This window comes from Dipodomys spectabilis, unplaced genomic scaffold, assembly GCF_019054845.1.
Source record: "Dipodomys spectabilis isolate Male_0828 unplaced genomic scaffold, ASM1905484v1 ptg000003l, whole genome shotgun sequence".
Taxonomy (NCBI): Eukaryota; Metazoa; Chordata; class Mammalia; order Rodentia; family Heteromyidae; genus Dipodomys; species Dipodomys spectabilis.
This window is the reverse complement of record NW_024870680.1, coordinates 6,164,177-6,178,802: the sequence shown is the minus strand read 5'-3', so window position 1 is coordinate 6,178,802 and position 14,626 is coordinate 6,164,177. Positions and strand designations below refer to the sequence as shown.

General features: G+C 39.6%; 1 protein-coding gene across 11 annotated transcripts in view; it reads right to left on the bottom strand.

Moving 5' to 3' along the window:
- Window positions 1-14,626, bottom strand: part of Dlg2 (discs large MAGUK scaffold protein 2) — a 2,085,086-nt gene that overhangs the window by 379,004 nt on the left and 1,691,456 nt on the right. For all 11 annotated transcript variants that reach the window (XM_042686455.1, XM_042686483.1, XM_042686517.1 and 8 more), the window contains one exon: window positions 4,479-4,635. In XM_042686455.1, the coding sequence (XP_042542389.1) occupies window positions 4,479-4,635 (157 nt within the window). The remainder of the gene's footprint in view (window positions 1-4,478; window positions 4,636-14,626) is intronic.

Here is a 14,626-nt window from a genome sequence, read left to right as displayed (position 1 = left end):
ATTCCCCATTATTATTTGCTTGATTTCCAAAATTCTAATATGAGTATAAACATTTACAATGATTTAACTACCCATCACATCAGAGTGGTAGCTTGATGTAGTGGAAATAGTCTATAAATATTTGAACAAAAGAAAAAAACATAGGCAAAAATACCATGAGGAAAGGAAAAATGTAAAAATGGAAAAAGTAGAGGGGAGATGTGAGGGGACTTTGAAATTGAATATGCAAATCTTAGCTCTGATTCTTACAAATTAGTAAACTTTATTTTCTTGTATGCCAGGCATGAATCATTATTAAAGGTATATACCAGTAATTCCAGCTAGTTAAGAGGCAAGCATCTGGAGGAGGATCATAGTTTGAGGATAGCCCAGGAAAAACTGTAAGATCATCTACCCAAAAATAACTACAGCAAAGAGGTCTTGGGGGATGTGGCTCATGCACTACACTACCTGCCTAGCAAGTACCAGATCCTAAGTTCAAACTTCATTACTGCTCAAAAATACTTATTCATAATTTTAATTCACATATGTTGATTATTGCTATTAATTAGTCAGGTAAACTTTGGCAAATAACAATCTCTCTGAATATTAGTGTCTTCACCTAACTATGGGGTAATGCCTTGAAAGATTTCAAGAATTAAAAATTCATAGTTAGATGAGTAAGTCCTTGAGTTCTACTGTCCAGTATACTACTTATAATTAGTAGTGTGGTATATTCCTTTTTTGATATGTGGGTAAATATTATGTAGTTGTACTTATTGTATATATAAGGCAATTCAGAGGGCTGGGAGAAACTTTCAGAAGTGATGAATATGTTTATAACATAGAATATGCTTGATGGTATCACAGATACATATATTTTTAAGTATTTTTAATTTAAATTTTATTGTACAGGTGATGAACAGAGGGGTTGCTTACGTAAGTCAGGTAATGAGTAGATTTTCTTTTTTTTTTCTTTTTTTTTTTTTTTTGTCGGTCATAGGGCATGAACTCTGGGCCTGGGTGCTGTCCCTCAGCTCTTCAGCTTAAGGATAGTGCTCCATCTCTTGAGCCATAGCACCACTTCTGGGTTTTTCTGCTTATGTAATGCTGAGGAATTGAACCCAGGGCTTCATGCATGCAAGACAAGCACTCTGTCACTGAACAACCTTCCCAGTCTTATTTTTGATAGAGTGCCACCTTTCCAGTCTTATTTTTGAAGAGTGTTCCTCCATCCCTCATTTTCTCTCATTTTCCCCCTCTCAATGCTCCAACCCTGCCAAGTTATAAAGTTCATTTCCAACATAGTGTCTAATGAGTACCATTGGTGCATTGGTTTATCCTTTGTCCCACCAATTCTGATTCCCCCAAATCAGATAAACTTGTATATAAGATAAGGAATTTAAAAATATAAAAAAGTGACAACAGAGAATAAACCAAAGGAGAAAAAGAAAAAAGAAATAACTGCAAGCAGTACAATAAAAAAACTATTGTTTCCATTTCTTGAAGTTCACTTCAATAAGCATCACTTTAACAAATCGTTTAAATAGGGATACAGGTGGACCCATTGCAACAATGAGATGTACAAGTCGTTATGTCAAAAACGAACTTTACAACTTTGGTGCGTGGGTGGTGGGGTGGAGGGGGGGGAGGATGGGAAGGTATGGGAAGGGGAAACAAAGGAGGAGGCTACAATGCTTGATAAGAAATGTATTCTTTATCTTGCCCATGCAATTGTAACCCCTCTGTACAGTATCTTCACAATAAAAAAAGAAGAAAAAACATCATTTTATATTTCATATGCACATAACTATTGAGCCATTATGATCCCCTGTTAAGAATATACTAGAAAATTTAAACCAACTGGATAGACCCATAACAAGTAATGAAATAGAAATGGCAATAAAAGAGCTCCCATCCAAGAAAAGCCCAGGACCAGATGGATTCACTACTGATAAAGTCTTGAAAGGAGCACTCACTCCAATACTCTTCAAACTCTTCAATGAAATTGAAAGCAAAAGTTCACTACCAAATTCATTCTATGAAGCCAGCATAACTCTCATCCTAAAACCAGACAGAGACTCATCAAAAAAGAGAACTATAGACTCATTTCTTTAATGAACATCAATGCAAAACCTCTCAATAAAATTTTTGCCAACTGATTTTAATAAGCAATAAAAAAAATCATACACTAGGATCAAATGGGATTCATTCCAGGGGTGCAAAGCTGGTTCAATATATACAAGTCAATTAATGTAATTCAATGTATCAACAGGAGCAAGGACAAGAACCACATGATTATCTCAATAGATGCAAAAAAGCATTTGACAGAATTCAACACCTCTTTATGATAAAAGCTCAGGAGAAGCTAGGAATCCGTGGAACATTCTCAATATAATAAAGGCTGTATATGACAAACCGACAGCCAGCATTATACTTAATGGTGAAAAGCTAAATCCATTTCCTCTAAAATCAGGAATGAGGATGTCTGCTCTCTCCACCCCTCTTCAATATAGTATTGGAATTCCTAGCCAGAACAATAGGCAAGAGACACATATAAAGGGGATTCAAATAGGGAAAGAAGAAGTAAAATTCTCCCTCTTTGTAGATGACATGATCCTGGTATTTAAAGAAACTCATGGATTTCTCTCCCAAAACTTTGGCAAAGTAGCAGGGTATAAAATTAACCCACAAAAATCAATAGTTTTCCTGTATGGCAACAATGAGAAGAGTGAGGCTAAAATCAGGAAAGCAACTTTTTTTTGTAATAGCCTAAAACAAAAATCCCCAGGAATTAACCAAAGATGTGAAGGAACTCTATGGTAAAAACTTTAAAAACCTGAAAAAGGAAATTAAAGCCAATTTAAGGAAATGAACAGATACATTTTTTCTTTTTTTTGTTGGTTGAGGGGCTTGAACTCTGGGCCTGGGAGCTGTCCCTGCACTCTTGAGCTCAAGGCAAGCGCTCTTCTGCTTGAGCCAAAGCGCCACTTCCAGTTTTCTAATGGTTTATTGGAAATAAGAGTCTCATGGACTTTCCTGCCCAGGCTTGCTGAACCATGATCATCAGATCTCAGCCTCCTGAGTAGCTGGGATTACAGGTGTGAGCCACAGGTGCCCAGCACAGATACATATTTTAAATCCATGAAATTGTATATATTAAATACAGCTTTCCATATGTCAATCATAGCTTAATGAAGTGACCTTCAACATTACTCTTATAAAATGTTCAATGAATAATAGGTTTATTGCTGTTGTTGTTTTTTGGTCTAGGGGCTTGAACTTAGGGCCTGGGCACTGTCCTTGAACCTCTTTGTGCTTAAGGCTAGCACTCTACCATTTGAGCCAAAGGGCCACTTCTGGCCTTTTCTGCTTATGTGGTACTGAGGAATTGAACTCAGGGTTTCATGCATGTTAGGTAAGCAATCTACCACTAAGCCACATTCTCATCCCTAATAGGTGTTTAGTAAGTTGCTGCTGACAATTCTTGAACTTAGGCCAGTGCTGCTGGTCCCATTACCTCCATCAACAAACTGCACCACCAACAGCATCTCCAGAAACTTCTCACATAGAACCGTGCTCCAAATAACACACTTTAGAGAGGAATGGTTTCAGAAGTATGATCATGAGTTTGGATAAAAAGTATTTTTTTAATTTAAATTTTATTGTACAGGTGATCTAAAGAGGGGCTACAGTTAAATAAATCAGGTAGGTGTACATTTCTTTTTGGTTTTGTTTTTGTTGGTTGTGGGGTCTGAACTCTGGGCCTGGGCCTGGCCTCAGCTCTTCAGCTCAAGCTAGCACTCTACACTTGAGCCACAGTGCCACTTCTGGCTTTTTCTGCTTATGTTGTGCTGAGGAATCGAACCCAGGGCCTCATGCATTCAAGGCAAGCACTCTTCCACTGAGCCACTTTCTCAGCCCTACATTTCTTTTTGAACAGTGTTACCCCCTCCCTCATTTTCTCTCATTTATCCCCTCTCCATACTCCAACCCTACCAAGTTGTAAAGTTCATTTCCAACATAGTCTCTGGTGAATATCGGTGTTGACTTGGTTCATCAGGGCTTTGTGCTCTTGCATGGCCTTTTCGCTCAAGTCTGGTGCTCAACCATTTGAGCCATAGCTCCACTTGCAGACTTTTGATAGTTCATTGGATATAAAAGTCTCATGGACTTTCCTGCTTATGAACCATGATCCTCATATCTCAGCCTCCTGAGTAGCTAGGATTACAGGCTTGAGCCACCTTGGTGCCTGGGGCTGTACTATGCATTTTTTTTAAGCATGTTTCTCAAGGTCCTATTGGATGCAAATAAGTCTCAGAGAATCTGGGAAAAAACATTAGCACCTCATCTTTATCTGAAGGAAAGAAGTTGGAGGCATCAATCACCTGAGCACATCTAAACTGTCCTGTCACCTGAAATCACAAAGCTCACATCCTTTGTAATGGAAGCGACTTATTCACAGATGTGAAGGGAAAGATGATTAAAGAAACACTCACCGATAGGATCTGGTCTCCTCTCTGGAGTTCCCCACTCAGGTCTGCTGGTCCCCCGGCCAGAATGAAGGATACAAAAATACCTTCTCCATCTTCCCCACCCACAATGTTGAAGCCCAGGCCAGTAGAGCCTTTGTGCAGGACCACCTTGCGGGGTTCCCTGTAGGAAGAAATGGAGAACACAGCTCACAGGGTGTCCCACTCAAGGTATTGCTTCTTTCTATTTTCACTGGGTGGCATGACACCAGCCATTTGCTACCTGCAATGGTTCCATAGGCAAGGTATAACTAACTCTCTTTGGCTAATACCAAAGAGAGATGAGTTCTTCAACTACCGAAACACCATGCAGAAACGTGCCTTAGTTCCAAAACTTACTTCTGTTTTTTTTTGGGACCAAAAACATTGGTACCTAATGCTTTCACAAACTGGCTATTGCTCTATTAAATGACCTATACTTCCAACTTACTAAAACATTCTTAAACTAGCAGAATAAGAGTTTCCAGAATTAGTGACACTTAAGAATCCATTTTTATTTATTTTGCCTGTCCCAGTGCTTGAATTTGGGGCCCAAAGCTCTTGATTAGCTTTCTTGCTTGTGGTTGGCACTCTACCACTTGAGTCATGATGTTAGCTTGTTTTTTTGCTGGTTATTTCGCAGATAGGATCTTCTGGGCATTTCTGCCAGGGCTAGCTTCAAACCTTAATCGTCCAGATTTCAGTCTCTTGAGCAGTTAGGATTAAATGTGTGAACCACTGGTGTCTGGTTGAGGATTCACTTTACTTGCCTGAGTATTTCACGATAAGTTGCTTTGCACGGTGGTTCTCTCTTTGAAATTCATGCTGCCCATACCATCCTTTGCATTCTCTAAAATTCAGGCTTCACACCTATACTAGTTCCCTGCACTGAAGCATCATCCAAACCCATTCTCTACTGTAATGTAAATCCAATGAACCTATGTGTCAGCTTCATTATCTTCAGTTACCTTATGCTTCAGCCACATCAAAATCGTGGGGCTTCCCTAAGGCTTCTGACCTCTATGACTTGTCTGTGGCCCTTGTAACCTCAGCTAAGATGTCACATTTCTGATTCCCCAGGGGCTGGTGGTTCCTTACTCCTTGGGCCATGCTGGATCTTGGATATTAACTTGAGAGCAGCATTTTTGTCCTGTGCACTGATTGCTCAGATGTGCTTTGCTGAAGGTGAACCCTTACAGACCAGGCTTAAGCAGCATCCCAGGATAGCAAGAGGTCTAACAACCAGTGAGAACTAGGAAACTGACATTTAATAAACAGGGAAACTCCCAATGTGATTTAGACCTCTACCTCTTATTATAATTACTTATGCAAATTTATTTTCTTCTTGTTAGACCTTTGAATAAGGGTTGGAAAAATTTTAAGTTGTGGGAAAAGTATGGATAACATAAAGCAAACTAGGAAACACATTTAATCTAAAGGGGGGTGCTGCTTGCTGATGAATGTTACCAGATTTCCAATTTTTAAAAGATAAGTCAAGAATCTAGTTCTTTATGTGAATTTTACGAAGTCTTTTTTGTTGTTGTTGTTTTTGGTCAGTCATGGGTCTTGAACTCAGGGCCTGGGTGCTGTCTCAGAGCTTTTTTGTTCAAGGTTAGTGCTCTACCACTTTGAGCCACAGCATCACTTCTGGTTTTCTAGTGTTAATTGGAGATGAGTCTCACAGACTTTCCTGTCCCAGCTGGCTTTGAACCATGATCCTCAGATCTCAGCCTCCTGAGTAGCTAGGATACAGGCATGAGCCACTGGCACCTGGTCAAAATTTTAAGATGACAATAATTTAGAGAAGTCCAAAGCAGAGTGCAGATCTAACAAAACATTTCTCTTGTGGATCCAGAGCTATACTGGCTGGGACTTGGTACTGTTGACACATTTGGTACCCATTCATGCTTTTCAGTGAAGCCCAGTACAATATTTGACTTATATAATTCCCTGTAACTTTAGTTTAGTACTCTGCGTTTAATTCACCTACTTCTTATCCTTCTCTTTTCTGATTTTCCCACTCTGGAATACCTTTTTTTTAAATAGTACTTTTCTCTTGTGTTCAATTTTTTTTCTCCTGTCTGAGAATTGCTGAAGAATACAGCCTTAGGATGGTCCATTCTTAAACACTTGGAGCCACAGCACTCATTTCTGCAGGTTTATTACCAAAGCCAGTAACGCTGGGTCTGATGAATAAATAGCTGATGTTTCTATGAATTGTTTGTGGCCTCCAGTGAGGAAAGCATGTTCTGCAGTTTTGGTGTCATGGCTTATATTTCCACAGTATATATCATTACCTCACTGAGAATAATGCTCAATAAATGTTTGATGATCACATAAATGAGTATCTACAGCAATTTGCAAAGAACTTCAATACTTCTCTTACTGAAATGTTGGTTCTAATTTGCCATGTTGATTATTTTCTCTTTCTCAAGAATTCAGATGGCACAGACCCAGTGAATAGTCATTATACACCATTACAGGCTGATAATGGAACAAGTCTAACCCTTATTGTTCATTCATGACTTAGCTCAGGGATTGATCATCTGGAAGGTCCCAATGCTGTACTGGGTTGAAGGTCTCCCCTAGAATTCTGTCTATGTGTCTGTTGTAGTGCTTATTATTTCCACTAGCTTGGGAAATCTCCCTCTCTAGCTGTCATGGTCAGGTTTGAGAGCAGGACTGGGCTTTCTGCTTTTCATCTCCAATATCTGGAGATATAATAGGTGCTCAGTGCCCACTAATCACCATTTTCAAATTGCATTGCAAACATGGAATCTAGAATAGGTGGAACCTGATGAGCCATAATGTCTTTTGTTTACAAAGTTATATATCTACTTAAAATGTATGTTATATTCATCCATGCTTTTTGGTTTTCCTGGAGCCTGAACTCAGGGTCTGGCCCTGTTCCTGAACTTTTGTGTTCAAGACTAGTGCTCTACCACTTGAGCCACAGCTCCATTTCAGAGTTGTTTTTTTTTTTTTTTTAAACTGGTTAATTGGAGATAACAGTCTTACAGACTTTTCTGCCCAGGCTGGCTTCAAAACACAATCCTTAGATCTCAGCCTCTTGAGTAGCTAGGATAGTGGTGTGAGCCACCAGGTCCCAACTCATGAAACTTTTAATAGACAAATATCTACAGAATATCCACTTCTAGGCACTGTGAATATAGAGAGTGAAGAGACTGGCATGGGAGAAGCCACTTGGAAACAGTGACCAAAGTTCAAAAACATGACTGATGATTGACAGATACTAGTGAGAGCAATAACTTAGTGTAGCCATGAATGAAGACTGACCAGTGTTTATCCCTTCATCATTAACACCCAGACAAAAGCACGCTACATTCACTTATGCATTTCACTTTTCTCTGTATGTGATATAAAAGGGCTTTATAATTAAAAAGCCTTTTGAACAAACTGGAGCAGTGCTAGGCTGACCTCCAAGCTGTGTCTGGTCATCAGCAGCATAATCTTGCTTAGCTGGAAATTGAGAAGATGCTCTAAGCCAGCTGGGATGTTTCTGTCAGGGGGAGCTGGTGCTAGGGGTTGTGTCTTATTTCAGATGGCTTCAGAGAGCTCCAGACTCAAGAAGGAAATTGATTACTTAAGCTTGATTTGCTGTGTAAAGTGGAACCAAGTAGTAAAGTGTTTCTAAAATGCATTACTCTCTAGCTCAAAAGCTTTTTAGGGATCTGTATGCCCTCAGGGTAAGGTCCACAAATCCCTGCCAGTGATTGAGTTTAGAGCCTCAGGTATGCTAAGTAAGTGATCTAAACACTTTGCCACACCCCAGCTCTTGATCTACACAAGATATTCGAATCTACCTACCTTTCCAATGTGTAACGTCAATGCATGCCATTGTACCCATGTTCCAGCCAGGCAAAGGTGCCAACCCCAGCTCCTCACAGCCAGTTATTATTGCATGCCTTGTCTCACTTAGGGTGTCAGCGTTTGCTGAAGTCATCCCTTCTCTTGCTATTCTTGTCTATCTAAGAGCCTGTGAAACTGAGATTAGGTAATGTCTCCTGTCAGCTGCCCACTCTGCCTTCACCTCCAGATGATCTGACTGACTGCTTCTCTTCTTCTTCATATATATATATATATATATATATATCAATATATATATATGACGGTCCTCAAATGACCAGAGTTCAGATAATCCTCCTACCTCAGCATCCCAAGTAGCAGTGACTACAGTGTAGACCTCACCATCCCATTCCTCTTCTCTTGGTTTGAAACTACATTGTCTTTTTGCTGATGCCACTGTTGGCTTTTCGGTTCCGCAGTTACTTTGCTTACACATCTACCTGTTCTGTGAATCTGAGAGATAAAGGATCTTCCATTTTTTGTGTGTGTTTGGCTTTGATCATTTTGAGAAGAAACGTTTAGGCTGACCAGCAAAACAAAATACACTTTACAAATAAAGATAATGTAAATAAGGATTTGGGGGGAAAGATACTGACTTGTATACAGTTCCATCCCCTGAGATCTGTGAGCACTGGGCTTTCCCCTTTGTGGGTCAATTTACTTGCTTGGTTAGTGCAAGATTCACCTGGGGCTCCTGGGGAAGTGGCACAACTCAGATAAGACAATGATAAAACTATAGATCATAAGAAGCATGATGGAAAAAATATACCAAGAAATTTGATTTATAGTTACTTTGAAGATTAGATGTTCTGCTGTAGAGCAGCTAAAAAATCTAGAATGAAATACTTAGAAAACACTTTCAAATATCTGGCTAAGCTTGCAAGGAAAAAATCAGTTAAATATTCAGAGGAAAAACAAAAAACCGAGTACTGAAATAGCAGAGACTGAAGAGCACGGAAGGTGGCCAGATCCAGTGTCCAGAGCTGATGGCTGCAGAGGGAGTAGGATTGTGTGGGCCCTGAGGTGGGGTCAGACACCTCAGAACAAAATTACAACTCTGGCCAGGTGCCAGTGGTTCATGCCTGTAATCCTAGCTACTCAGGTAGGTGAAAACCTCAAGTGGCTAAGACCTGAGGATCCTGGTTTAAAGCCAGCAGGAGTAGGAAAGTCTATGAGACTTTTCTCTCCAACTAACCAGCAAGAAGCCCAAAGTGGAGCTGTAGCTCAAGTGATAGAACACTAGCTTTGAGCAAAAAAAATCTTAGGGACAGAACCCAGGCTCTGGATTCAATCCCTAGCACTGGCACAAAAAGACAAAAAAAAAATCTGAATGGCTACACCTTAAACAAAAGAATGAAGCACAGAATCACTAGCCCTTCTAAAAACGTCTGTCTTAACCTGGGGTGAAAGCAAGAAGAAAGTGCCTAGGCATTATTTAATAAATTAACTTTATTTATGAATTAATAAATAATTTATGAATTGCCTTTGGGAATAGAATTCATAAAACTGAGTAAATTAGGAGAAGAGAGGAGAGAGTCTGTCTGGGTGAGAGGAAGAAGCTGACGGTCAACCCCAGCATTGTGAGGAAGGGGTGTGCTCCAGCTATGACTGCAAGCCGCTGACATGAGCAAGTTGCCTGGTAAGACAGGATAACACATGAAATGTGTTCATCTGCTCATCCTCACTCAATGGCAACAGCTAGTAAGGGCACCAAGTGATTAACGCGTCTTATTCTACCTGCTCATTAAAATGTTTCTTTCCATGGTGCTCTACTTAATGGGAAGGATGTGTTAATAAGTACATTCTTGAACTTGAAGTTCTCTCTTTTCCTTGTTATAGGGAAATAAAACAGCATTATAGTACACGAGCTTGGTCACCCCTGGATACTCTGACTAAAATTGAGTTTTAAAGCCTGTAGAGTTAAATCCTAGATCCAGGGCCATGAAAACCCAATAAAGAACTGTTATCCTTTCCTGTCATGCATGGAGAGCCAACTAGTCAACCTGAGCCCTCTTTGCTTTATTTTTCTTTAAGTGCAGCTGCATTCCTGGGAGCAATGTTATTAAGGAAAGAAGATAGCAGCAGGAGGTCAAGGAGACATTTTAGCCAAGTGGGAAGAGGTGCACTGTGGGTATAACTGTGAAAGGGGCGTAGCAAAGGTGGTGGCCTGGAGGTCAACTATAGAAAGCTTCAAAGCTGCTGGTTGATTATGACTCTGGGTTTATATCTTAATGAGCTTCCTTCTCAGAAGACTGTAGCACAAAGCACAGCTCATAGTCAAATAATTAGTTCATTTGGTCTATCAGTCAAGTCATTCAAGCAGACCGACTGAGGATTTTATTGAACTGCTTTTATGAGAAAATAATTCTACAACAATAAAGAGAGAAGCTGGCATTGTAGGGATGGATCTATGATCTAGACCTTAAATAGGCCATCAGCAAGCAGGCAAAGTAGTCCTCATATACCTGTGTTTGGGTATTTGTGAGATGACAGAACTAATTAGATGTGGACAGTGTGTGACAGACTGGGCTTTGGTGCTTTGGTACTTGATAGATTGTGCTTGATTCATAGCATTATCAATTAATAGATGGGTAAGCAAGGAGATATTATTAAATCTTATTTTTTATTTCTGCAAATGGTGAAAAACACTATCTAACATGTCTTGCATATGAATTGAGCCACCCATGATGATAAACACCTGTAATCTCTGCATTTGTGAGGCTAATATAGGAGGATCTTGAACTCAAGGCCAACCTGCATTATACAGTGAGACTCTGTATCAAAATAATAACAATTACAAGAACAAAACAAGAAAAATTTGAATTTAAAAAACACATCAAGTGCTAAATTCACATAGCAAGTGCTCAATATATAAACTTTTTTGTTCTAGAGGTTATTTTTTTCTGGAAAACAAATAGGCACGTAGAAAATAATAACAGCACTGCAAGGTCCCATGTATCAAATACTAAATGAATAAAATGAATATTGTGGCTAATGAGGGAGGAAAGAAGTAAAAGACCAAAGCAAAGGGAACTAGAACCCAAAGGCTGAGAGAAATTTGATAAGGGACCGGGAAAGAGGAGGTAGACACAGTGTTTAAGTAGGCAGTCTGAGCTCAGGGCTGGAGAGGAGCAGATGCAGGGTGTGTTTGGGGAATAGGGAGAATCTCAGTTTGAACAATTACAGTTTCAGCGTCAAAGAAAGCTAGAAAGAAGACTGAGGCAGACTGACTTGAATACCAAGCTAGGAATTCAGATTTCTGCTTAGCTAATGTGCAGACACTGACTATCTCTATGTCCTAGGGAGACTCTGAATGCAGCAACTTCTGTTCATAAACCTGGTGTGTACTTCACATTGTGCATTTTCTATACCTGCCCAAGTCTGCCTGAAACAAGCCTAAATAATTAAACATTCAGATGGGCCCCGGTGGCTGATGCCTGTAATACTAGCTACTCAGGAGGCTGAGATCTGAGGATTATGGTTCAAAGCCAGCCAGGAAAATCTGTGGGACTCTTTGCTCCAGTTAATTACCAGGACACCAGAAGTGGCACTGTGGCTCAAGTGGTAAAACTTGCCTTCAGCTAAAGAGTACAGGGTCAGTGCTCAGTCCTAGAGTTCAAGCCCCATGACTGACAAACAACAACAACAACAACAACAACAACAACAAACCCCCAAAACACATTCAGTTTCTGAAGATATTCTTGCTCCAAAGTGAGGTGCTATGGTTGGGGCTGTAGCACAGAGCATAGGGTTTTACTGCTAAGGCCTAGCTTGCATGCTCTGTAAGATTCTCCTTTAGCTCATGTATAAAGACAATTTTAGAATTAGTTATATACCTGATATTACATATGATATTCTATGTAAAAGGAATCATACAAGTTAGTTTTCTTCCCACAAATATAAATCAGGTATAGATTAGTTTTAATCAGGTTAATGTGAAGTATTGGGACTCTTTTGCTCATTCCTCTATCAAGGGTAATAGTCTAATAACTACATTTTATCTTGATTTGCTTTTGTCTGCATTTATCAAAAAGATTGAGAAGCAGCTAAATCTTTTGCTCATACGTGCACACTTCTCATAATCTTCTAATCATCGCTTTGTCTTAAATAAAAAAAGAGCTTATTCCTCTATTTTTCTTTCATTTCACACCATTTTATGATATATCTTAGATGGGAGAGAATGATGAAAGGGGTGATATGGGTCAAGATTCATAAACTGACATGTTGAATTGAAACCCTTTATACTTCTATTTAAGTTATATATATATGTATTTCTATTATCCATAATGAAATTATATTACTTTCTCTTCCTGCTGTACATACAAATCATAAAGAAAAAAGTTAGGGCTGGGAAGGTGGCTCAGTGGTAGAGTGCTTGCTTTGCATGCATGAGGCCCTGGGTTCGATTCCTCAGCATCACATAAGCAGAAAAAGCCAGAAGTGGCGCTGTGGCTCAAATGGTAGAGTGCTAGCCTTGAGCTGAAGAGCTGAGGGACAGTGCCCAGGCCCAGAGTTCATGCCCCATGACTGACAAAAAAAAAAAAGAAAAAGAAAAAAAAGGAAAAGTTATTTTTCTACTTGGCTATTTGTTCTCAAACTTTCATGACTAGTGAAATTTTAAAATCTTAGGGGTAAGTAAAACTAATATGTGATAATAGAGGTTAATGGAAAATAATTGTATATATTTAAAAATATATTTTTTCTATATATATTTTCTAAAGGTAAGTACTTGTTTTTTTTTTTTTTGTTGGTCATGGGGTTTGAACTCTGGGTCTGGGTGCTGTCCCTCAGCTCTTCAGCTCAAGGCCAGTGCTCTACCACTTGAGTCACAGTGTCACTTCCTGTTTTCTGGTGGTTAAGTGAGATAAGAGTCTCACAAAAAACCAGTTGTTTAAGGATTCAGGTGGACATGTTGCAACAATGAGAAGTACAAGTTGTCATGTCCAAAACGAGCTTTACAACGTGGGGGGGGGGGGAGGGGGGGGGGGAAGAGAAGGATTGGGATTGGGGGGGAGGGGGGGAAGGCTGGGAAGGGATGTGAAGGATAAACCAAAGGAGGAGGCTGCAATGCTTGGTAAGAAATGTACACATTATCCTGCCCATGTAATTGTAACCCCTCTGTACAGTGTGTTCACAAATATATAAAAAAAAAAAAAAAAAAAGAGTCTCACAGGCTTTCCTGCCTGGGCTGGCTTTGAATCTCAATCCTCAGATCTCAGCCTCCTGCATAGCTAGGATTACAGGCGTGAGCCACCAGTGCCCAGCTTTGTTGTTGTTCTTTTGTACCAGTGCTGGGGTTTGAACTCTGGGCCAGGGCATTGACCCTTAGCTTTTTTGCTCAGGGCTGGCACGCTACCATTTAAGCCATATCTTCACTTCCAGATTTTTGGTGATTAATTAGAGATAAGAGTCTCATGAACTTTCCTGCCCAGGCTAACTTAGAATCATAATCCTCAGATCTCAACCTCCTGAATAGCCAAGATTATAGGCGTGGAGCCACTGGTGCCAGAAGAAAGGCAAATATGTTTTATGAAAGCTTTTTAAAGATGTCTCTTGAGTTAGAGCTCTATGAAACGACTAATTTCAAATTAACTATTAAGTGCTAAAATCTCTTGTAATTAGTGGTACGTAGAAAACATAGCTCCAAAGTTTTACAGGTCTTCTCTGATCTCGAAATTGGATATATCCGTATTACTGTAGGAAAACAATTTCTAAACTGAGTCCTGTTTTCTTGTCTGGACTCCAATATCAACCTCTAGGTGTTTCTGAATGCAGCATCTCTGAACCATAGAGGTGTTCCAGTTCAAGAAAGAGGGTAGAGACAGACTCAAACTAGAATCCTGACCAAGAAAAACCAGAATCATCACTCCAGTATGATGTACCCTTGCTTAATGAAAACAAGTTTCTTCCCCCTTCTAAAAATCACAGTAACAATGGATTATGTGATAGATATCTAATGCTTATCTTGAAGAGGAGACAGGAATGCCTCTATTTTTTTTTCTTCATCCAATCAACCTCTCTTTGGCTTTTGATATTACAAACCTTCCTTGGTAAGTTTCGACAACAGAAATTTACATGGTGATGGAAATGTCCCATGTTTGTGTTGTTCAATATGGTAGCCAATTGTCACACATTATGGGCACTTGAAGTGTGGCTGGTATAACAGAGAAACTTAAACCGTTAATTTATTGGAGATAAGAGTTGCATGAACTTTCCTGCCTGGGCTGGCTCTGAACTGCTATCCTTAGATCTCAGCTTCTTAAGTAGCT